The 21,518-nt window shown below is 35.3% G+C and overlaps 3 protein-coding genes across 10 annotated transcripts; 2 read left to right on the top strand and 1 right to left on the bottom strand.

Annotated features, from left to right (window-relative positions):
- Positions 1–72: 72 nt before the first annotated feature.
- Positions 73–4,459, top strand: LOC110848778. Of its 3 annotated transcripts, none has more exons than XM_022096096.2 (6): positions 73–1,513; positions 1,647–1,917; positions 2,078–2,275; positions 2,561–2,940; positions 3,453–3,577; positions 4,058–4,459. In XM_022096096.2, exons 2-6 carry the CDS (start codon positions 1,662–1,664, stop codon positions 4,347–4,349), a joined length of 1,251 nt encoding a protein of 416 aa, XP_021951788.1. In that variant the 5' UTR covers positions 73–1,513; positions 1,647–1,661; the 3' UTR covers positions 4,350–4,459. The 3 variants fall into 3 exon arrangements, with proteins under 3 accessions (XP_021951788.1, XP_035707385.1, XP_021951787.1); XM_035851492.1 differs by having other exon boundaries at positions 73–1,530; positions 2,564–2,940; XM_022096095.2 differs by having other exon boundaries at positions 73–1,530.
- Positions 4,450–16,541, bottom strand: LOC110848776. 3 transcript variants are annotated; one of them, XM_022096089.2, is made up of 8 exons: positions 16,317–16,541; positions 7,659–8,143; positions 7,348–7,413; positions 7,100–7,273; positions 6,442–6,618; positions 5,424–6,096; positions 5,175–5,358; positions 4,450–5,105 (listed from the first exon to the last, which is right to left on the bottom strand). In XM_022096089.2, exons 2-8 carry the CDS (start codon positions 8,133–8,135, stop codon positions 4,961–4,963), a joined length of 1,896 nt encoding a protein of 631 aa, XP_021951781.1. In that variant the 5' UTR covers positions 8,136–8,143; positions 16,317–16,541; the 3' UTR covers positions 4,450–4,960. The 3 variants fall into 3 exon arrangements, with proteins under 3 accessions (XP_021951781.1, XP_021951780.1, XP_021951779.1); XM_022096088.2 differs by lacking the exon at positions 16,317–16,541 and adding an exon at positions 11,795–11,995; XM_022096087.2 differs by lacking the exon at positions 16,317–16,541 and adding an exon at positions 8,756–9,373.
- Positions 13,259–21,247, top strand: LOC110848777 (pyruvate kinase). Of its 4 annotated transcripts, none has more exons than XM_035851490.1 (9): positions 13,259–13,644; positions 14,551–14,656; positions 17,570–17,663; positions 17,745–18,007; positions 18,073–18,259; positions 18,609–19,000; positions 19,067–19,312; positions 19,605–19,827; positions 20,447–21,247. In XM_035851490.1, the coding sequence occupies exons 3-9, from the start codon at positions 17,570–17,572 to the stop codon at positions 20,653–20,655; spliced, it is 1,614 nt and encodes a 537-aa protein (XP_035707383.1). In that variant the 5' UTR covers positions 13,259–13,644; positions 14,551–14,656; the 3' UTR covers positions 20,656–21,247. The 4 variants fall into 4 exon arrangements, with proteins under 4 accessions (XP_035707383.1, XP_035707384.1, XP_021951782.1 ...); XM_035851491.1 differs by lacking the exon at positions 13,259–13,644 and adding an exon at positions 14,274–14,416; XM_022096090.2 differs by lacking the exons at positions 13,259–13,644; positions 14,551–14,656 and adding an exon at positions 16,815–17,449 and having other exon boundaries at positions 20,471–21,247.
- The last annotated feature ends 271 nt before the right edge of the window (positions 21,248–21,518 follow it).

Raw genomic sequence — 21,518 nt, 5'->3', positions numbered from 1 at the left:
ATTTTATTTATGTAACTCTCCAGTGCCAGACCCATTTTTGGGAGAGAGTGCAAAGGAAAAAAATGTGTGCAAAAATTAGAAGAATTCTTTTGTGGAGAGGTGTGAAAAGAGGGCCGTGCTGTATTTACTTATCATTTGCATTTATTTAAACTATCTAAATTTATTTCAGGTTAACTTAACCTTGTTGTTGACAAAGAAGTGCAGAGGATTTTATGGTCGAGTAGTTGCAGACAGTGGCCGCGGAAGGGTGGGGACAAAAGAGGGACAATGTCCCCACATTTATTCAGTGTCCCTATCATCTGCCCATGTTATATATTTGTAAACCCCCTGCCACCCCTATGCCGCAATGTTAATGTCCCCACGGCTTCTGCGGTCACTGGTTGCAGAGGTTAAAAAGATTATGAAATTGCAGACGAGGAAATTGGACGCGTATTTTATGCAAATTAGCCAACTGCTCCTGTCTTGCTGCTATAAATATTAAACTAACAGTTAGCACTTTAGTTCCCGTCCAGTTTATAATTATTCATTTCATGACCAATAATCTTCTTTGTTCTTAGGTAGCATTTGTCTGTCATATTTTTGCTTCAACTTGTCCAACGGAGAACAGAGAATTTTTGCGAGAGGCTTGCGAATATTTTTTTTGCATGCATAAATAATTCATGTCTGAAATAATTGGCCAAGTGCTAATTTAAGAAAGTAGAGTTTATAATTGTAACGAGAAAATTCCACTTCACGTGGTGGATGATCTCTTTTGGATTTATCTACATATACATTTTTATTTCCAAATGAATGAATTGCTACATTTTATGTATATGACATGAAATCAATGAAGTTTTTTAATCTGTGTTGAAGTTTAATTAAGATAAGATACAATTCGTTTTTTAAGTTTCCATTTAAAATTTTCCATGTAAGTGTCGTACTAGTGTCGTATCTTTCCATTGCAATGGAAAATTACGACAATTGTCGTAGTTTTCCATCAAATTATTGCATACGCAGTAACTTCACAAGCCGAAGTAACTTCATAACTTGATTTCAAGTCATGATTTAACCAACTAAAGTGACAAGATGAAAATGAACTAGATTTTAGAAATAGAAATTTGCATAAAATTTTCAAGTTTCCATTTAAAATTATTCATAAAATTTGCAATTTTCCATCAAATTCTGGCCTATGCAGTACTTTATAATCCTTTATCTTTAATTACAATTCATAGCTTTACATCAAATATAACATATAACAAGATTCAAATTCTTATCTAATTTTCAGAAATTGCAATTTTTATCAAATTTTATTTTAGCATGAAATTTATCTTTTTGCATTCTTCCAACGTGCCCCGATTTCTGTTACACTTTTCATATTCTTATTTACTTTTTTTAGATTATGCCGACGAGACGACCATAGCGCATAGAGAAATTTTAATTTAACTATTTTCAACTTTAATTAAATACTAATTAACTAATTAATACTTCAGTAGCTAAATCACAAAGCAGTTCTCTTTAATAAACTACGTGGACAGTAAGTAAACAGAAATCGTAAGTTTTTGCGTGTAATTTTTATGAACAAATTCATATCTTGTTCAATTCTATTTCAGTTAGTGACTTTAATTAAATACTAATTAATACTAATTAAGTAATTAATTGAATTGTAGAACAATTTAATCAATATGATTGATTGGGAGCCAACTCCTCCACAGCCGCGAGGTCACGATGTCGACGATGACGACGCCGTGAACGAATGGAATCCAATGCATGAAGATTCGACATCCATTCGTAACAAGACTTCCGGCGGTCAGGTTTTCGAGGATGTCGCCGCCCTGGGCGACGTTTTCTGTCCATTCCAAAAGGAAATGGATAAGGTTTGCTTTAAAGGAAGCTCCTGCCGATATAAGCACGGTCATTACACGTCGGAAATCAAATCAGGTTCGGATAATTTGTGGAGAAATTTGCCCAGTTTTTGTGTATTTTTTAAACAAAACAGGTCAAATTAACAAAATGCTGCCCGTTTTTTCAAAATTTGTTACCATAAAGTATACAAATATGAAAAATACGTGCAAAAATTAACTACTTTTTGTTTCCACAGCCCACCCAAAACTGCAGGACCGTCCAACGAGCAGCCTGATTTTGGCGAAGAGCGAATCCGCCCCCCTTCCCGAAGGTGTCGTCGCTTTGGCCTGGGTCACATCCGTCGTGTCGCCTGCACTCTTTCATGTCGTCCTTAAAACGCCACAGCACCCTTGTCTTTGCAAAAACATGGCTATTTCTCAGGAGGATGAGCAAGGTGTCACATTTTTACAGGATTTTCTACATTTTTGGTCATATTTGTTTTTTAATATGTTCTCAGTTGCTTTGACCAATTTTGTGAATTTTTGAACAATTTGCTGTATAATTTTTTATTGGGAATACTTCCAATTTCTAGAGCTCTTTTTACCAAATTTTGCGTACATACATCGTGTACATACAAAAATTATGATTTTTTTTACGATACTTGCAATTTCAATCACTTTTTTCATAATTTTTCGATTCAGCGTGCAAAAATTTAATACATTTTTATTCCTTCCCACAGAAGACGTCACTCCACATGGACACATTTCTCCTCATTCCTCCGACCTGACCTCATCGCTCGACGTCCTATGGCGAAATATGCAATCATACTACAACTCAAATCCAACGGGACGTCAACAGAACCACAATTTTCATCACTTTCGCGGAGAATTGGTCGCCGTTCGGCTCAATTTAGGAGGCGAAAAAGCGACCTCCGGAATCATTTCAGGTCATAGAAAAGGCTGGTTTCGTGCCGTCGTTTTGGCCGATACGGATCCCGACCTAGACGCAGATCAGGCACCAGACGTGTCCTTAGAATTGGTAGACTATGGGGCCAAGGTCACCAAAAGTTCGTTGGATGTGACCCCGCTGCACGACAAGTTTGCCGATGATGCCCCCATGGTAAGAAAAGTATTAAGAATTTGCAGTTTTCGTGCAGAAAAAAGAAATTTTTCTCCATTTTTGAATCTTCTAAGGGTTTTTGTTTAATTTTTTTTTTCTCAACAAAACACTTGAATTTATTCCAATTTATCATTATCATGGTTTATAATAATCAATTACATATCAGATTTTAGTAAAATGAGACGACGTCTTCTTGACAGGGCTTTACTTTTATTGGCCGTCAAGGTAGAAACTAAGCCAGGGCCTGTCTCCTATAATCTTCTTGTCTCTTAAATTTGTAAATATTTTTGCTACATAATCTTAAGTAAGTCTAAAAATTATTTTATAAAATTACAAAATTTGACTAATTAAATTAATTTATGATGCTAATGTCAGTAATCCTTGTAAAAAAAATTTTGTTTAATTTATTAAATTCCTGCGTAAAGCGAACTTTTATAATTTCCATTTAAACTTTTGTGCAAATTTATTTCGCAATTTGGGCAAAAAATTGACATGTTTCTCTATTTTTCCAGGCTATCAAGTGTTCTCTTTACGGAATTAGTCCCCTCCTCGGAAAGTGGGGTTCGCGGGGGACGGATTTCTTCACTCGGGCCGTTACCAATCAAATCGTTCTTCTCGAGGTCAAGAAAAGCCAACCGTAAGGTCCCCATTTCACTTTTTTCTTTAAACACCTTTCAAATAGATAATTCAATATAGACGAAATATTTACTCATTTTTATCAGTAACTTAAATATTATAAACAATTGATGAAAAATTTCTGAAAAATATTACAAATTTTGTGAAGAGTTTATAAGAGTTTGGGAACGCCCACACAATTTTACAGTGAAAATATATCATAAATTTTCTATATTTCATTCAGCTGTGCTATGTTATTATTTGAGAAAACGGAAAAATTTTTCACCTGTATTTTCGAAAATGTATAAATCTTATCAATATTTTTACAATTTTAGTTAAAAAGACGGGGCTCAACAAAATTTTCAATTATAAAATAACAATTTCATGAAAAAATATTGGGAAATTATGTAAAATTTTGACGTCTTATTGGTGAAAAATGTATAAATACTAAATTCTGTGCATATGAAGATTCCGTTACTTCCTTAAATTTAATTTTGGACAGGTCACTTCCCGTGCAGGTCAGCCTCTGCGTAAAAATGGACGGCGTCATGGTCCCCGTGACCCAGCGGATGGGCGAACTGGGCCTTGGTCTTGAGTGGAATATGACCCCGATGCGACCTTGGGTCACTTCCGACGTCCTCCAAGGACCTCATCGTCACTCCTACGCCGTCAAACCCGTCGACACAATGACTCCCCAGGAACAGGAAGCCTTAGCGAAAAAGATAACGACACAAGTTATCGCCGAGGAGCGGAAGCGATTAAGTTGGTACATTCTTAACAACTTTGGAAAATAGTTAAATTTTTAATTAATTTCTAATCATGAAATGTGTATAAAATGTAAGATTTTTGATGAATTTATACTCAAAATTTCAAATAAATTGAACTATTTTGTGATACATAGATACATGGCCAGATTTATTTTCCCTTTTCGCCTTATAAATTGAATTATTTACATGAAAATAATAAGTTCGTGACGTTTGACATTATAATAATTGACCCTTCCTGAAGTCAGGTCAGGTCATAACGTTTTTGATTAATAGGTAATTCAGACTCGAGAGCGAGATCTTGAAGTAAGTATTCATTTCACTGTAGAGAAAATTTCTTTTACAAAAATGGGAATAAATACAAACTTACATGTAATAATTGTAGTTAAAAAGTTAAAAATTCAGCTTAATTAATGGAGGTCAAGGTCACACGTAGGTCATCAGACGGTTTTTAATTGACCTTGATTGAACGACTTTCAGTTTGATTTTTATCGTGTCATGCATAAAATCTTTTGCGAACGAGGCGCATAAATTTACAAATATTATTTTACGATATCATTAATTAAGATAAGATGAGCAGCCTTACTTCAATAAGCATTTTTTTATACATAAAAAATCATGATAACCATCTCGATAAGCATTTAATGATCATAACTCCTATAATTTCCTGCCAATTCGAGTAAATACTTGTCCGGATTATCCTTCCACTCGGCCGAGTTGATATTCACTTTTCTAATGTTCTCAACTTGCTTGGCTTCCCATTTCTTAAACTCGGTTTGGGCCGCTCTAAAATACAAAAAGATAGGTCAGAGGTCACGTCCAGGGGTCAAATTATGTAAACATGTATCATCTTACTGCGCCGTTTTTGGGGCACAACCCCACACGGAAAGGTTGACCACGGGGCACGGCATCTTTTTAAAGTGGGCATAACTAAAGTCCGGTTTCACATCGAGGGACACGTTTCTCGGGTCTTTCCCCACCTGTAGCCCGAAGGGGTAACCTCTTATCGAGAAATTTACATAGATAAGCTTAGCGCCCCCTAAAGAAATTAAAGGTCAAAGGTTACAAAATAACCACACCACGTACAAAATGTATTCGTCTTACTCTCTACAATCCTAAATTCCGGCTGCAACTGGACCAACAAAGCGTCCTCCCCGCCCCAAAAGTGACAACTCTCTTTCCACTCGGTGTCCACACAGATGGCAAAACTGTACCCGTTTTCCGCCCGAATTACGGCGCACGTGGGGCCGCGATAGTTAAACACGTGAAACTGGAACCGATTAATGCTCAACCCGTCGAGATCGGAATTATAGAGTAAATCCCAGCAGGGTCGTTCCTTCCGGATATTCGTGTGGATTAATTGGAGCAGGAGTTGCGCCGAGGTCATGGCGTAGGGCGAATGAGGGGAAGGCGGGGGTGCTTGTGGGGTAGCGTTTTTGGCGAAGATTGCGAGAAATTTGGGGGGCAAGGAACATCTCAAAAGCCAGACGAGGATGGGGGCCATTTTATTATTTTTGTTGGCATCGTCGCCGTGATCGACTTCGTCTTTTGTGGCGTCGAGGAGTTGTTGGAGGGCGATTTCGGGTTGGGAGGATGATTCGGTAGTGACACCGCCGCCGCCGGGAAGGTGGATGGTCGGATTGCCGGAGACGAGTTGGGCGTGGCCGGTGGTGAGTTGATGGATGAGGTAGGTGTGAAGGGGGGCGTGTAGACGGGGAAGGTTTGTCAAGAGCCAGTTGGTTAAGAAGCAGACGGACATTTCGGATTTGATGTGGTACTGAAAGAGGTCAAAATTACGATATGTTTATTATTTTAAAATTATGAAGTACAAAATTATTTGTACATAACGCTAAACAGAAAATTACATGCAAAATTGTTAGTGACGAAAATCATATAATTCCGGCAAAATTGAGATGCAAAAGGCAAAATTACGAAAAAATTAAGATGGTATAGTAAAAATTATGGCCAAAGTATGACGAAAATTACGACACTTTTATGACGCCAAAGATAAAATCACGAATGAGTACATAAACGGCAAAATTACTGCCAAATTTCGACGAAAAATTACTTTTATGACGCCAAACAGTGACGATAAAACAAAACATGTGGCGCAACTACTTACACACGATTTAACAACAGCTTCAAGAAAGTCCTTCCCCGCAAAATCGTTGTAGCCCTTCATTCCGATAGCGACGGTGTGTTCGGACCCTTCGCCGACCGTGGCGAGTTGATACGTTGCTATCAGAAAGTCCAAAAAGGACTCGATCCCCACCAACCCGTCCTTCTCCAGGGCAAACATCTAAAAATTAGGGGACAAAAATTAGCTGAAGTTTCCATTTATTTCCTGCCAACTTTGCGAACCTTGCAATTTTTAATTTTACATAAAATAGAAAAATTCTACTTTTTAGGACAGTTTGCACCAAGTTATTTTTCAAATTCAATCCTCAATTTTTTTAAGCCAAATTTTTAGTTGAAACTCTTTGTCAATTGTTATAAGAGAGAATATTATAATTATTAGTTAAATTAACAGTTTACAAAGATCTGGCAACTTGACTTGAATTATTTTACAAAAAAAATATATTATTTTGCGATGTTTTAACGTCATTTGAATTAAATCTATAATACAGTACTCGAAACAATCAGATAATGAGATATGAATGTCAGGGTTGTTTTGTATACCGTTATGCGATTCACGTCATTTTTGTAAACTGTGCAAATTTACTTGTGTACATTTTTTGAAAATTTAGTAAATTTACACTTTACGAATGACCTTCGCTGACCTTGAGGTAGAACGTAAGCTGGTCTTTATCCGTGTGAAGAAGGAAAATCTTATCCGCCGCGGAGACTAAGACATTTTCCGTTATTGCCGAAATGTCACCCTTATCGGGACCCTGGTTTGCCAAATATTTCCATAAGTGGTCACACAATATCGGCGAGTGGGGGAGGACGTTTTTCTGCAGGTGTAAATAAAATGTGCGATTTAAATGTGCAATAATATATCAATTTTCTAATTATTTATTATTCCCACCTGAATCACAGTTTCCGAAATACGCCCCGGTTTCTGAACGTGGGCGAGGCTGTGTTGCGCCAAGAGCTGGAAATAAAAGTATCCATAAATAAATCAGGCCGGTCATGCCAGGAGATACAGCTGAAAAATTTTCTATGCAAAAATTTCATGGAAAATTTTACATGGAACATCCATAAACTATCAATTTCAACTCCTCCCTGGCTTCACATCATTTCAAAAACAGCACGATTTACAATTTACAAACTTCGTAAATTTCATAAATTTCCAAATTTTACAAAAAATCGCTCTCCAAACCCCTCAAAATTTCTCACCTTTGCAAACTTATCCACATTGTTCGGTATCCTACTTATCGCTTCGACCTTCTCCAAATTCTGGTTCCCCTTCGAACTAAACTTATCCTTCAAGTACTCTCTCAGCGGACTTTTCGCACTGATAAAATCCATCGCGGAGCTGTGTCTCTTGACCTGAAGACGATTCTCCGACCCGCCCAAAAGGTCACTCGGCTGGTGAATATTATAATGAAACGCGGTATTCCTCTCTTCTGACGACGGGGGCGCAGGCGCAGTGACCTCAATCCGTTTTGACCCCGAGGTCGTGGAGGTCACGTCCTCCTCCGAAGATGACGTAGCACTTGGCGTCGTTCCAAAACCTGACCCGCACGAGGACGATTTTCCCAACCGTTTTCGCAGCGAAATTGACGTCGACGGTTTGGAAGTTGCTGACTTTCTGAGGGAGGACGAGGCGAGAGAGGATGACGACGCAGAGGAGGAAGACGGCTGATTCCCCATAATGTATCCTGCCAATGGTAAATTAAATTAAGTCAGTTAGTTAATTGTAAACAAGTATTTGAGGTCACGAGGCAGCTGAGATGGAATAATAATTCTATTCACATCGACAATTCGCTTCCTCACGGACGGACGGAGGATTAAATACATAAATAACAAATCGATATTATCAATTGGGAGTTATTTAACGAGATAAAGAAAAGTGTGGTGGATGTGGTTTAACTTTAACTTTGGTAAATACAAATTAACGTGGATTGGATATGGATGGAGGATGGAGAAGACAGTCGAATAATAATATCTTCCATCCACTACCACGCATTTAATTATTATTACGACAATAGTTATTTAAGTCGTGTGATGTGAAACTCACATAAATTACTTAATTGACAATGTCTCATTAATTCTGGGGGCATCCCATGAAAAATGCCCCAATATTACATACAAAAGGGCACAATAAAATGTCGCGATCCGTGTATGGAAACAAAGTTGGGATTGGGATCAATCTTAACCGATTTCTTTCTATTCAGTTATCACTTAATTTCCAAATAAATTTTCAAAATCCTTTGCTTTTCAGTTGATTTTATCTTGAATCAATTTTGAAAATCAATAAATTCCCAACTTACCTTTCTCTATTCGTATTTCTTCCTTTTAATAAAATATTTCGTATTTCTTCCCTTTCTTAAAAAACGAGACGCTCTGCCAATTCCAATTCCCAATCAGCCAGACAGGAAGACAAACTTAAATGAACTATCCAATTTAAACCACAGATTATCCAAACCAGTTACAAGTTAAATATTTAACTTCTCATCCAACTCCTGGCCTGGACTTTGAACACAATTAAGATTTAAACTTTAACAAACATTTGATAAATAATGCGTCTCTTCTTCAACTTCAATGGCCTTTTCTTATTTATGTATTTATAAACTAACAACAATTATCCCTCGAGCACAATGAATCACTCACACCTAAAAATAATAAAACTCGTCAGTAAGTAAACTCCTAACCAAATTCAATTAATAATAGAATCTTAATATTTTATTAATGACGAACTAACCAAACTTTCTAAATGTAAACAAAACTGAGAAATAAGTCAATAATGTGGTTGTTAAACTTTTACTAAATTTATAGTTAACTGGACAATTAATTGAAAATTAAAATGTGATACACAATTTTAGAATAAAACTCAACTTTGATCAGAACAAAACAGGATGGATTTTACAATAACGAAATGGCCAAAATTTAACCTGCATTCTCACCGAGTCAGATTATTCCAACCAAATCCAAATAAGCATTTCCCTTGAAATGATTAACATTTATCATCATCATGACGAAGATCTGAATAATATTTGTCCCTCGTTCATTTATCATGAAACCGAGTGCGTAAAGCCGTGAACAAAGGAATGTATAAAATGCTGGCTAAATAAAATGCAACTGCGGGGTCCTGCGAAAGAATGGCGTCCTTTTTTTGAGGTCAAGGTGGTCATCCAAAATTAATCAGTGAACATCCCATCACCTCACTTTTTTTTAATTGGAATTATTTTTTCTCAAATTCTATCGGCACGATACTGGAAATATTGAATTTTTTTCTAAATCGGAATTCCAAATGCAGAAGTTAAATGTGTTTCAGTGAAATTCACATGCAAAATGCAGTATGCAAAAAGTTATGAATTGTACATCCTTCCCGTATATTATAATATAATATACTACTGATTTTTGCAACATTTTATGTATAAATATTTTTTTTGTAAGCAATCTGTCAAATCCTCATTCATAAGTACTGAAAACCTTAAAATCGTACCTGTTGAATTAATTTTGGTAGTTAAAAATCGATTTAATTCGACTTTCGGCGTCAAGCAGGTAACAAAATTCACATTTTGTTCACCATTAATTTGCAACCCGTTAAAAATATGCATTCAAACATATCTATATAGCAAAACAAATCCTCAAATTTTGGAAATTTTGCAATTATTTATTTATATTTAAACTTCTACTATGAAATCTACTAATTTCAAATTATTTTACGTGGTTAAAAATTGTTCAAAATCCACTTTCGGCGTAGAATAGTGTACAAACTATTTTCACTTTATTTTTTTTAACTTTTGTGTAAGCTGCCAATTACTTTACTTACGACTCATGTTTCTATTCCGTAAGTAAATTTAAGATATACACAAAAGTATTGAAAATTTAAATTTTTTCATACATGATTCATTGGCATCTCTACGCGCTCTACAGGGCAAGATACAGATTTATTAATTTACTTTAGTTTTATTGAAAATCACTTAAGTTGCACTTTTGGCGTCGAAAACTTTACAAATTTTTTTGCCACCTGAGTTTCACTTAAACTTATTTGTTTTCTAAAAAGTGCATAAATAGTCAACAATAATAATATTCACTCCGCAAAATTTAGTCATATGTATGAGTAATCTTTTGGCAGTAATTTTTGCAAATATTTTATTTAATGATACTTTGCCTACTTATTTTCTCCCATATTAAATATTTGCAACCACAAAACTCCAAAATCTCAATTCTGCAAATAAAAGTCAGGGCTTCAACCTTCTATAAATCTTAAATTGTCTTCTACACTTAATCAGAAATTCCACTCTTGGCATTGAAAACTTTACAAAATATTTTTCCACTAGACTTCCATTTCAACCTTTTTTTCTTAAAAAATGCATAGATATCCAGGCACGAATAATATTCAATACGCAGAATTGAATCATGCACCACTATTTTTGCATTAATTTTTGCAAATATTTTTTTCAACGATACTTTTTACTTAGGTACTTATTTTCTCCCGTATTAAATATTTGCATCCACAAAAGTGTAAAAAACTATAAATTCTCGATTTGAACATCTCAAACCGCCGCTACGACTTATCTTAAATTATATTCTGAAGTTAATCACAAATTAAATTCCACTCTCGGTATATAACTGTTTACAAAATTAGTTTTCCATCTGATATTCAACCTTTTCTCTTAAAAAACAAGTACATAAGTATCGAGTCGCAAGTAATAATACTTTGCAAAATTGAATCATAAGTACGACTAATTTTTTGCAACTTTTGAAATGCTTACTTATTTTCTCCCGTATTACTTTTAACCACAAACGTGTAAACAACTTCAAAATCTCAATTCCGGAAAAGTCGTAGCTAGTTACTATAAATCTTAAATTGCATACTGTGGTTAATATCAGAAATTAAATTCCATTCTTGGCGTTGAAAATTGTACAGAATCTTTTTCCATCTTGCTTTCAACCATTTTTCCTTAAAAATACAGAAACTACGAAAAATTGAGTCATATGTACGACTAATTTTTTGCAGTAATTTTTTCAAATATTTTATTCAACGATACCTACGTTCTACTTACTTATTTTCTCCCGTATTAAATATTTGCAACCACAAAAGCGTAAAAAACGACATTCTAAATTTGAAAATCTCAAATCGTAGACGTAATATAATATTCTAATCATAATCTTAAAATGCATTCTGCAGTTAATCAGAAATTAAATTCCATTATTGGCGCAGAAAGCTTTACAAAATCTTTTTCCACCTTTTTTCTTCAAAATACATAAATATCAAGTCGCAAATTACAAAACTACGCAAAATTGAGTCATGTGCATAACTAATTTTTGCAGTAATTGATTCAACGATACTTTTTACTTACTTATTTTCTCCCGTAGTAAATATTTGCAAACACAAAAGTGCAAAAAAAATTCAAACTCTTAATTTAAAATTTACAATCTTAAATTATATTATGGAGTTAATCACCAATTAAATTCCACTCTCGGCGTCGCACAGTTTACAAAATCTTTTTCCACCTGACTTTCATTTCAACCTTTGCATAAATATCCAATCCAAGAGTCAAATACAATACAAGTAAAAACTGATTCTGAGTCATTCCATTATTTTTCCATGTAAATTCTCACAAAGCAAGAAAGTCCAGTCCAGTCCAGGTTTAAGGTTACAAAAGTTAAGTTTACAAGGTTGTACATACATTTGTACGGTTACGGTAGCCAGGTAGACAGGTAAAATTGTGGGTGGGTGGGATCTGCCTGCTTAAGTTTTTTTTGGGTGCATGCACTCATCCAAGGTGCAAAATAGTTGCCTGGTCAGTTTTAACTTTTGCTCGGCATGAAAAATGCTATCTGCATGAAAAAAATCTTGCAATTAAGACAAAGAGATCATTTAAAAATGAAGAAAATTCCATTTTATTTTTCATTCCTAAAAGAAATGCAAAGTTTGAAGCGAGTAATTTTCAATGTAAAAAAAGACAGGAACAATTTTATGTAGACAAAGTCTCACATTTTTCTTCAATGTACAAATTACTACGTAAAAAATTCTGCAGCAAAAATATGAATTTGCATGCGAAAATATGAATTTTCCATTCAAAAGAGATTCTTGTAAAAATTGAGCAAATTCTCCCTTATTTTTCACTCCTAGAAATGCAATTATTAAACAAAATCGTACAAAACGACCTAATTACATACAAAAGATGTCTTTTAACGTGTGCAAAAATTCTTTAGCTGCAAATTTAGGACGGGATACGCAAATTTCTACATTTTTCCCGAGTAATTCATCCCAACAGCAAAATTTAAATGACTGGACGTGCATGTAACAGTCCACCATGCACATTCAAGTAAAATGACGACACGTGATCCCCTCGTGTCATTCACTGCGGCCAACTTATTAATACCGTCACAACAATGTGATCAATTTAATCAGCACGCCCCTGACACGCACTCATCTTATCAATGATAAGTATCATCAAGCATCCTCGCTCTGTCATCGTCTCTCCGTCAATATTTTTTTTTACATCCCTGGACATGAACTTGTCCTTATCATCAATTAAAGTGAATGTCCTCCATTTAAATCCATTGACTGACCAACACACCATCATAAATTTTTGTCTCCTCTGCAAATTGTTTGTATTGGCAGCCATTTGGGCAGGACGTGGAAAGCAAGTGCAAATAATTTGCATAATTTCCGCACTACTCGTGCAAGAGAGAAGCAGTATTTATTTAGATGAACCCTGATTACAATGCCGGACTGGTGGATGTTGGATGAGATATTTTATGTTTTAACCTTGGCTTTGGCTATCGTGTAATGAAGCCACATTTTTACACCGCATGCAACTTACACACACACACCGAAAATATCTAATATTCAATTCAGCCTATAGAAACCTGAAACGAGTTCTTCTTCTCCTTTTATATTTATAAATGTATCTGGCTGCCCACTAATTCTAAATCCATACGCTACATACATATTTTTGGGTTTAGATGCACTGGAACGTTTAGTTTCTTATTACATAATTTGCAAGCTATTTATCAAATAAAGCAGTAAAAGGAGGGGTATAATCACAGTCTTGATTTGGTAATAGTTGCAATTTGTTTGTGCAGCGTTTAAGCTTTCTTTAAAGCTTGGTAAATTTTGGAGATTTTCGAGAGATTTAAAGACCGGTGTGTATTAAATAATTGCTAAGAAATCATCTACCTCAATTACATAAAAGTCAAGGTAAGGCATTGTTTGTTACTTCTTATGTTAATAAAGTAGATGCAATTTTGTATTTTGCGAGGTATTTTTGCCTCAAAAAAGTTGGTTACATAATTTGGAATTTGCCAAATTTTGCTTCATTTTCTTTCAGTAAAAGGCAAACTCATAATTTGATAATCGTTACAAATAAAATATTCTTTGTGTACAATTTTAAGCGTTTACGGAAACTTTAAGAATTTAGGAGTTTTTGTCCGATTTACATAATCATTTACTAGTAAAGACCGGCGTCAAACTGTGAATTTAACTGAAATTAAGTATTAATTCCTGCACAAAATCTTTTCCTCAATTAAAAGTCAAGCTAGGTACATCATGTCACAAATATTTATAAACAAAATTATTATACAACTTCCTCCCTCCCAATTTATTTAGTAATTAAATGACTTTGGTTCAAAAAGATCAAGAAATAAGTCAAGGTCGTACAAGTTAAATATTGACAAAATCCATTCATTTAAACCATTTAATGCCCTGGGTGGTGGTGGGATGATGGCGAGATGACATTGATTAAACAGATCTCATCATCAACATCATCTCTCCAGCACGTTTGATAAGATAAAGTTAATTGACATTGGTCATTTTCATCCCAGTTTTTACAAGTTCTCCCATCAACTTGCAGACACAAATATAAATACAAAACTTGTCTTGAATTTGTGCGAATTTTTTCCAATTTTTGCTACATTTCGACGCCGATTTTGCAAAATTTGAAATAATTTAGTTATCTAGAGCATTTCAACAGGTATGTTAATTCCGCAGGATAAGTTTTAATTATCGTAAATGCAATTAAAAACTTTTATTTGCGAATTATTTTCAAATTTTGACACCGCCGTTACAAAAATTTGTTTCTGAAACAATTAAATTTTGTTTTAACAGGGGAATTTTTCCGTAAAGAAGAAGAAGACCAATCTGTGCAACTTATTGAATCAATTTACTCAGTGGATTTTCGTCTTCCAGTCAATCAATCAATAAATCAATCAAGGTGAGCAAATTTCATGACCATTAATTTGATCAATATCTGCAGAATTTTTGCATGAAATGTACTTGGCGACGTCGATAAGTGTGTTATGTCTTTATTACTGTTATGGCATAGTCATTCTTGTCCTGAAAAGTGGTTATATAACTTGATATTAATTTACTTGGGGACATGCTCTTTTGTTCCTGACATTAAAAAGAACAATGCAAAGTAGTTGAGTAATCGTCGTCTCGTGGTTTCTTGGTCTGGTCACGTAGGCAGTTCTATTCTTATTTAACTTGGTTATTAACTGCCGTTAGTTAGTTATAGTTAGTTAAATATGTATCTATCATGGGAAATGTTCGAGTGGAAAGTTTCCTTTTCTTGGATATTTTTAGATAACCGGATAATTAAGGAACTATCGTCCATTAATGATAAGCACACCATCATTTCATGACACGCCACGCTATTTAAGCAGAACACCAAATTCCGATTAAATTCATAGGCAAAATGTAACAATAATTCCAGATTTTTAACAACTTGGGAATTTTTTTCAAGTATGATTTTGAATTATATGGATTTATGAAAAATTTATATTTCTGGCAAATTTAGAGAAAAATCTGATTATTTTAGTCCCTGATATTTATTTTTAGTGATATTTATGATATTTTTATAAGCATTTTGACAGATTCAGACGTCAAATCAGATTTTATTTGAGATGCGAACGTTAACAATATCGACAGATTTAATAGTCAAATGGAACATTTAAAATTATTACGTAATCAGATTTTGAAAATTTAAGAATTTGAAAATTTTGTAATCTTTACATACACAAAATTCCATTAGTGTATTTTATACAAAAGTTTGCATATTTTTTTCGCGAATTTTCGCATATTTTCGCATATTTTCGTATTTTTGACAAACTTAAATGTCAAATTAGATTTTATCCGAGATATGAACTAATATTATGAAAAACAGTATAAGACGTGTTCACTTTTTACAAAAAAATATCCAATCGTTGTGCAATTTCAAGTCCTTATTTAAAAATAGTCAAATAGTCAAATGGAACATTTAAAATTATCACGCAATCAGATTTATTACAAAATTAGAAAATTTAGTGTTTTTGATATTCACACAAAATTCTTTGTATGAAAATTCTTACATGTTTTTCAATTTTTGAGAGATTTAGGTGCCAAGTTAGCTTTTATTAGAAATATGTAATTGATTTGCTATACAGATCATTTACCTCATCGAAGTGTGTAATTGAAATTTTTAATACAATTTCAAGCACTTATTCCTGGCTTGCTGATTAGATCTACAATGAAACTTGTTACGCAATCAGGCACCAACCACATTCCACATTTACTAATTTATGTAGCCCCACAATGCACTTATCCAACCAACTTATTGAACAATAAACGCAGTAAATCCTCCTCCTTATCAGAAATGTGCAGCCCAATATTATTCCACTTTTAGCTAACACACTGCACTGGAATTCATGATAATAGCAGCATGGAAATTTTCTATCTCGACACGTTTCCTTTATCATGATGCAGCATCATTAACCTCAACTTTTGACTTATAAAGTTTACTTTTCCACCACGACCAACCACAATAGCAGCACAATTATTATCGTAATTTTAAGCATAATGAGACATGCAATCTGTGGTATTTTTTTCATACATACCTGAACCTGAACCGTCATGATTGTGGTCGTCTCATCACTTGGAAAACTTAATTATTACGTAATTTTGTGGAATCCACAATTTCATCACCTTCTTTTCTCCAAATTATGAACAAGCTCAGTATAAAATTGGACCTTTAAAGTTCAACTTGTCCAAAAAATTGATCCACTTCTTGTCACAAAAACCTTGTACATTTTTGCGTAAAATTTCGCAAAAATTTTTGCACCTCACACAACACGCCTCGCCTCACTCACTCAACGTAGCAAAGTTGTCATACAGATACATAAATATTATTGGCAGACACTAAAAATATTGCCAATAATATAAATAATTATTGGCAATACGGCAACCTTTTCTTGTCCCATTCTCATTTTCTCATCCACTGCGACGAAGAACGCTCATCTCATCTTATTATTATTTTCCATGCTCCTTTTTTCCGGGTATCTATCTATCCCATAATAATAATACCCGGGTATTCTACACTATCCCACTATAAACCTGTCCCTCTATTGATGTGCATGTGCCTTGCATGTGGGTCGCAAATGGTCGGAAGTTCCGAAATCCTCTTCTTCCCTCGACCTTCACCATCTTCTCCCAGCTTTTCGCTCGCCTGCCAAAAAAATAGGAAAAGTCGATAAGCTAATCATCTCCCAAGTACATATTTGCATATTATATTTTAACTACTCAATATTATTATTGAAATCTGCTTCTTTTAGCTTTTAACTTGCATCCTAATTAGCCAGCTATTCGTCCCCTCGTTCTCCATCGTCTCCTCCTCTCCTTCCCAACTGCGCCGTCTTTTCCTTTTTTGCTGCCACAATTTCGTCGTCGTCCTTGCTTATCGGCAGGCTTATCATCGTCATCATTACCGAGTTTTAATAGCAAAAAAGTGAGACAAAATAATCCCGACACAAAATTTTTTGGGACCAACCAAAAAACAAAAACATTGCTGAAAAAAACAAATCATTATTTCGTTCTAACTTTTCTACTCGTTTGTACTTTCGCCTCGTCCGAAAATAAGTACAAAAATAGAGAAGGTGGGGGGAGTGAAATTTTGAAAAATTCGTCGGATTTTCATCAAAGTTTCAATTCAAAGATGGTTTGGTTTCCGGAAGCAAGTGATAAGAAGGATACGGTATAAACTTAGGAGATTATTTTCATAAAATATTTAAATATTTGTGTTATTTTTACATAAAAAACTCCTGATTAAAAAAAAATCCTATAATTTTCATGTTTTTTTTACACTTTCTCGCAGATGTCTGCCGGTGAAGTTCCTTCGGGTCAACTTGTCTCCGCATCCGCGACGACATATTTGGAACACATGTGTGCGCTGGATATCGACTCGAAAGGTAGATAATCTACCGTAGATTACTTATTATTCAACTGTTTTAATTAATTATGCTAATTTTTTCCTGTTTCTCTCTCATCAGCACCCCGTCACCGCCTGACCGGCATTATTTGCACGATTGGACCGGTCTCCAGGTCGCCGGAAATGTTGGAGAAGATGATGGACACGGGGATGAATATCGCGCGGATGAACTTTTCCCACGGGTCGCACGAATATCATGGCGGCACCATCGACAACGTGCGCATCGCGGCGGAAACCTACTCCAAAAAGGTGGGAACTTCCTTCCCCGTCGCCATCGCGTTGGACACGAAGGGCCCAGAAATCAGGACGGGTCTTCTCGAAGGGGTAAGAAACCAGAGGTCATCATCGTCACCTTAGAATTTGATTGACATAACTTTTACTTTGTGCAGGGAGCATCCGCTGAAGTGGAAATGGTTCGCGGTGGGGAGGTCAAGGTCACGACGGACACCGCCTTTGGTGAACAAGGGAGCGAAAAGTTGATCTTTGTCGACTACCCGAACATCACAAAGGTCGTGAAGCCAGGAAACTGCATCTTTGTGGATGACGGCCTTATCTCACTTGTCGTGAAGGAAGTCGGTAGGTCAAAGGGGGTCATTTTTTAGAGGAGATTGCAATCAGTGGATGAAATTTGAAATTTTTATAAGAACTGGCACATTTTTGTAAAATTTGGTAATGCTTAGACAAAATTTGGACACAATTTTAGAATATGTTGCTAAATTATGTGAACATTTGAGTGAAATTTTATGAAAAATGATCAAAAGTTGTCATAATTTAGACAAATGTATGAAAAGGTTTCATTGAAAACTCTCTCAATTTTGTCAAAACTAAAACAAAGTACCCCGTTTTAACCAAACAATGTGAAAAATTATCTAATTTCTGTGAAATTTATGAATAATTTTAAAACTTGTCCTAAATTTTTGTCTAGGTGCTGACTTTTTACTTTGTACGATTGAAAACGGTGGAAAATTGGGATCCCGGAAAGGCGTAAATCTTCCCGGCGTGCCCGTCGACCTTCCCGCCGTCTCGGAAAAGGATAAGAGCGACCTCCTCTTCGGCGTAGAGAAGGGTGTCGACATGATTTTCGCTTCATTCATCCGTGACGCGGCCGGCGTGAAAGAAATCCGCAACATTCTCGGCGAGAAGGGAAAAAACATCATGATCATTTCGAAAATCGAGAATCATCAAGGTGTAAAAAATCTGGATGACATTATTTCCGCCTCGGACGGCATCATGGTCGCGAGAGGCGATCTCGGGATTGAAATTCCTCCAGAAAAAGTTTTCCTCGCGCAGAAAGCAATGATTGCAAAGTGCAACAAGGTTCGATTCGTCTTGCGCCATAGTTAAATCATGGCGCCCGCATTAACTAAATTTTGACTCAAATAGGCCGGAAAACCCGTCATCTGCGCGACTCAGATGCTGGAATCGATGGTGACGAAGCCACGCCCAACGCGAGCGGAGGGATCCGACGTCGCCAACGCGGTCCTCGATGGCGCCGACTGTGTGATGTTGTCCGGCGAAACGGCCAAAGGCGACTATCCGCTCGAATGTGTTAAAACTATGGCGAATATTTGCAAAGAGGCGGAAGCTGCGGTTTGGCATAGACAACTCTTTGCGGATTTGATAATCAAGGTATTTGTGATACATCAAATATAAACTTTATATAATTTAGAAGGGTTTTAATTTTGTAAACTTGGACAAAAATATTTTATGAACTTTACACTGAAAGTAGATATCTTGCAGACTTTATAAAATTTATAAACTTACAAAATTTAGTTCAAAATTTAATGTGTTCAAGTATGTTGCGATTGCGAAACTCTATAAAATAGTTTACACACTTTTACAAACATACCTTTTATAAGCTAAAACTTTGCGCACTTTACACTGCTAGCCGTTAATTTTGTTCTCTCTAAATTTCCTGCAGGTGGGCGAACCTCTCGACACGGCGCACACGATTGCCATCGCTGCCGTCGAGGCATCGCACAAATGCCGTGCCGCTGCTTTCGTGGTTATCACAACGTCTGGGCGATCGGCCCACCTCATCTCAAAGTATAGGCCGCGCTGCCCCATCATCGCGGTGACACGGTACTCCCAAGTGGCACGCCAGTGTCACCTTTATCGTGGAATTCTCCCAATCCATTACACAGGTGGGTGAGGTTTTGGTGGTTAATCTCTAAAAATTCTTGGTATTTAGTACAAAATCTGTGGAAATCTTGCTCCAAACACTGTTAATATGTATGTAAATTAAAACCTTATCTTAATCGTCCTTGTGTATGTGCATGTTTATCGTTGGGCCAGAGGTCAAAAATCGCTTGTCAAACTCAGTAAAAGTAGAGCTCTTTTATCAAAAATTGACGTGACCGAGGCCCAAAATTGTCCAAATTTTGTCAACCTTGTCTAAAATTTCTTTCTAATCGAAATCTTGAAAATTTAAGCTAGCTTTAATTCATATTTTTCCAGTATTTTTCAAAATTTCAAGCTTCTTTAGTATTTCTCATATTTTTCGAAATCTCAAAATTTCAAGCTCAGCTCTTTGTATTTTCCATTTTACAATCTTATTTTTTAGCAAAAAAAAATATGTCAAAATTTGACCTCAATTTCTTAACAATTTCCCTAATTTTGCGTCAAATTTAGCTTAAAATTTCCCAAATTCTCCTCCAAATTTCCCATAAAAATGAAAATCGCCCTCCAAATTTTTGCCCTTATTTACATATACTAACGTGTTTCGAGTATGTTTTTTCCACGCCACCACGATGCAATCTACAGTGAATGCACTTCTTGGTGGCACAGATACGAGCGTGATTGAAGACTGGATGCTTGACGTCGACTCAAGGGTCCAATTTGGCGTCAATTTCGCCAAAGGGAGAGGAATGGTCAAGTCTGGCGATCCCATCATTATCGTCACCGGATGGCAGAAAGGTTCCGGATTCACCAACACGATGCGAATCGTCTACGCCAACGGAACTCCAAAATAATTGAACTTCAATAATCAATCAAAATATATATGCAAACTGAATCAGACAGCCTTATTAATTTTTAGCTATAGCACAATTTAATTAATTTAATTGTAATTAGTTAATTCATTAGTTAGATTTTGTCTTCCTTTAAGTTCCGGGTGGGAGGAAAATAATGTAATAAAATCAGTTGCCTATTAATTTTAAGTATTATACTTTTAACTCGCCTATTTAAATATTAGTTGATAACATGTTATCCAAAATTATTCAGGGTTGTCCCGAGTTCAAAAATGATAAATAACTGAGCCAAAATCTTACCAAAAATGTTCACACATTAAAAAAAGAAATAAAAAATGTAGTAATTTGTAGCACAAGGAGGAGAACAGAAGAACATGTGCGGGTTTTTGAGACAATGTAAAAAAAACTAGACAAAATTATTTCCGTAGTCTTTCCTCCTCTTTTTAGCTCAATTTTGAAAGAAAAAAATCATATTTTATTCTGTAATCAAATCGTCGACCTAAAAGTTAAATGTCTACTGTGATGTCGATATCAAAAATGTCACGCAAAAAAACACGAGCAATGCAGAACAATAAATGAATAATTAAATGTTTAATTGTGAGTGAATGCGAAATTTCATTTTTCATGAAAATAATGCCAACATACGTTTTTCATAAAATTTATGATTTTCGTACCCTATACATCCATGCCTACAAATGAATTACCGAATTTATGCAACATTTTCTGATCATGACTTATGACTTGTCCAAATGCAGATGTAAATTGAAGAATAATTAAATGCGTCTCATTTTTCATGAAAATAATGCCAACACAAAAGCATGTTTTTTGTTTGGTTTTTTATAAAATTTTTTATTTGATTTTTGTTT

This window comes from Folsomia candida, unplaced genomic scaffold, assembly GCF_002217175.1.
Source record: "Folsomia candida strain VU population unplaced genomic scaffold, ASM221717v1 Fcan01_Sc004, whole genome shotgun sequence".
NCBI classification, from domain to species: Eukaryota; Metazoa; Arthropoda; class Collembola; order Entomobryomorpha; family Isotomidae; genus Folsomia; species Folsomia candida.
The sequence above is the reverse complement of the archived record's forward strand: the minus strand, read 5'-3'. Positions and strand labels throughout refer to the sequence as shown.

Coding starts and splice junctions, on each gene's coding strand:
- LOC110848778 (XM_022096096.2), top strand. CDS start 1,662: ATGATTGATTGGGAGCCAACTCCTCCACAGCCGCGAGGTCACGATGTC. Junction 2,941..3,452: donor TTGCCGATGATGCCCCCATG/GTAAGAAAAGTA, acceptor CTATTTTTCCAG/GCTATCAAGTGTTCTCTTTA. Junction 3,578..4,057: donor GAGGTCAAGAAAAGCCAACC/GTAAGGTCCCCA, acceptor AATTTTGGACAG/GTCACTTCCCGTGCAGGTCA.
- LOC110848776 (XM_022096089.2), bottom strand. CDS start 8,135: ATGGGGAATCAGCCGTCTTCCTCCTCTGCGTCGTCATCCTCTCTCGCC. Junction 7,274..7,347: donor TTTCGGAAACTGTGATTCAG/GTGGGAATAATA, acceptor TTACACCTGCAG/AAAAACGTCCTCCCCCACTC. Junction 6,619..7,099: donor AGCTTACGTTCTACCTCAAG/GTCAGCGAAGGT, acceptor CCTAATTTTTAG/ATGTTTGCCCTGGAGAAGGA.
- LOC110848777 (XM_035851489.1), top strand. CDS start 17,411: ATGGTTTGGTTTCCGGAAGCAAGTGATAAGAAGGATACG. Junction 17,664..17,744: donor GCTGGATATCGACTCGAAAG/GTAGATAATCTA, acceptor CTCTCTCATCAG/CACCCCGTCACCGCCTGACC. Junction 18,260..18,608: donor ACTTGTCGTGAAGGAAGTCG/GTAGGTCAAAGG, acceptor ATTTTTGTCTAG/GTGCTGACTTTTTACTTTGT.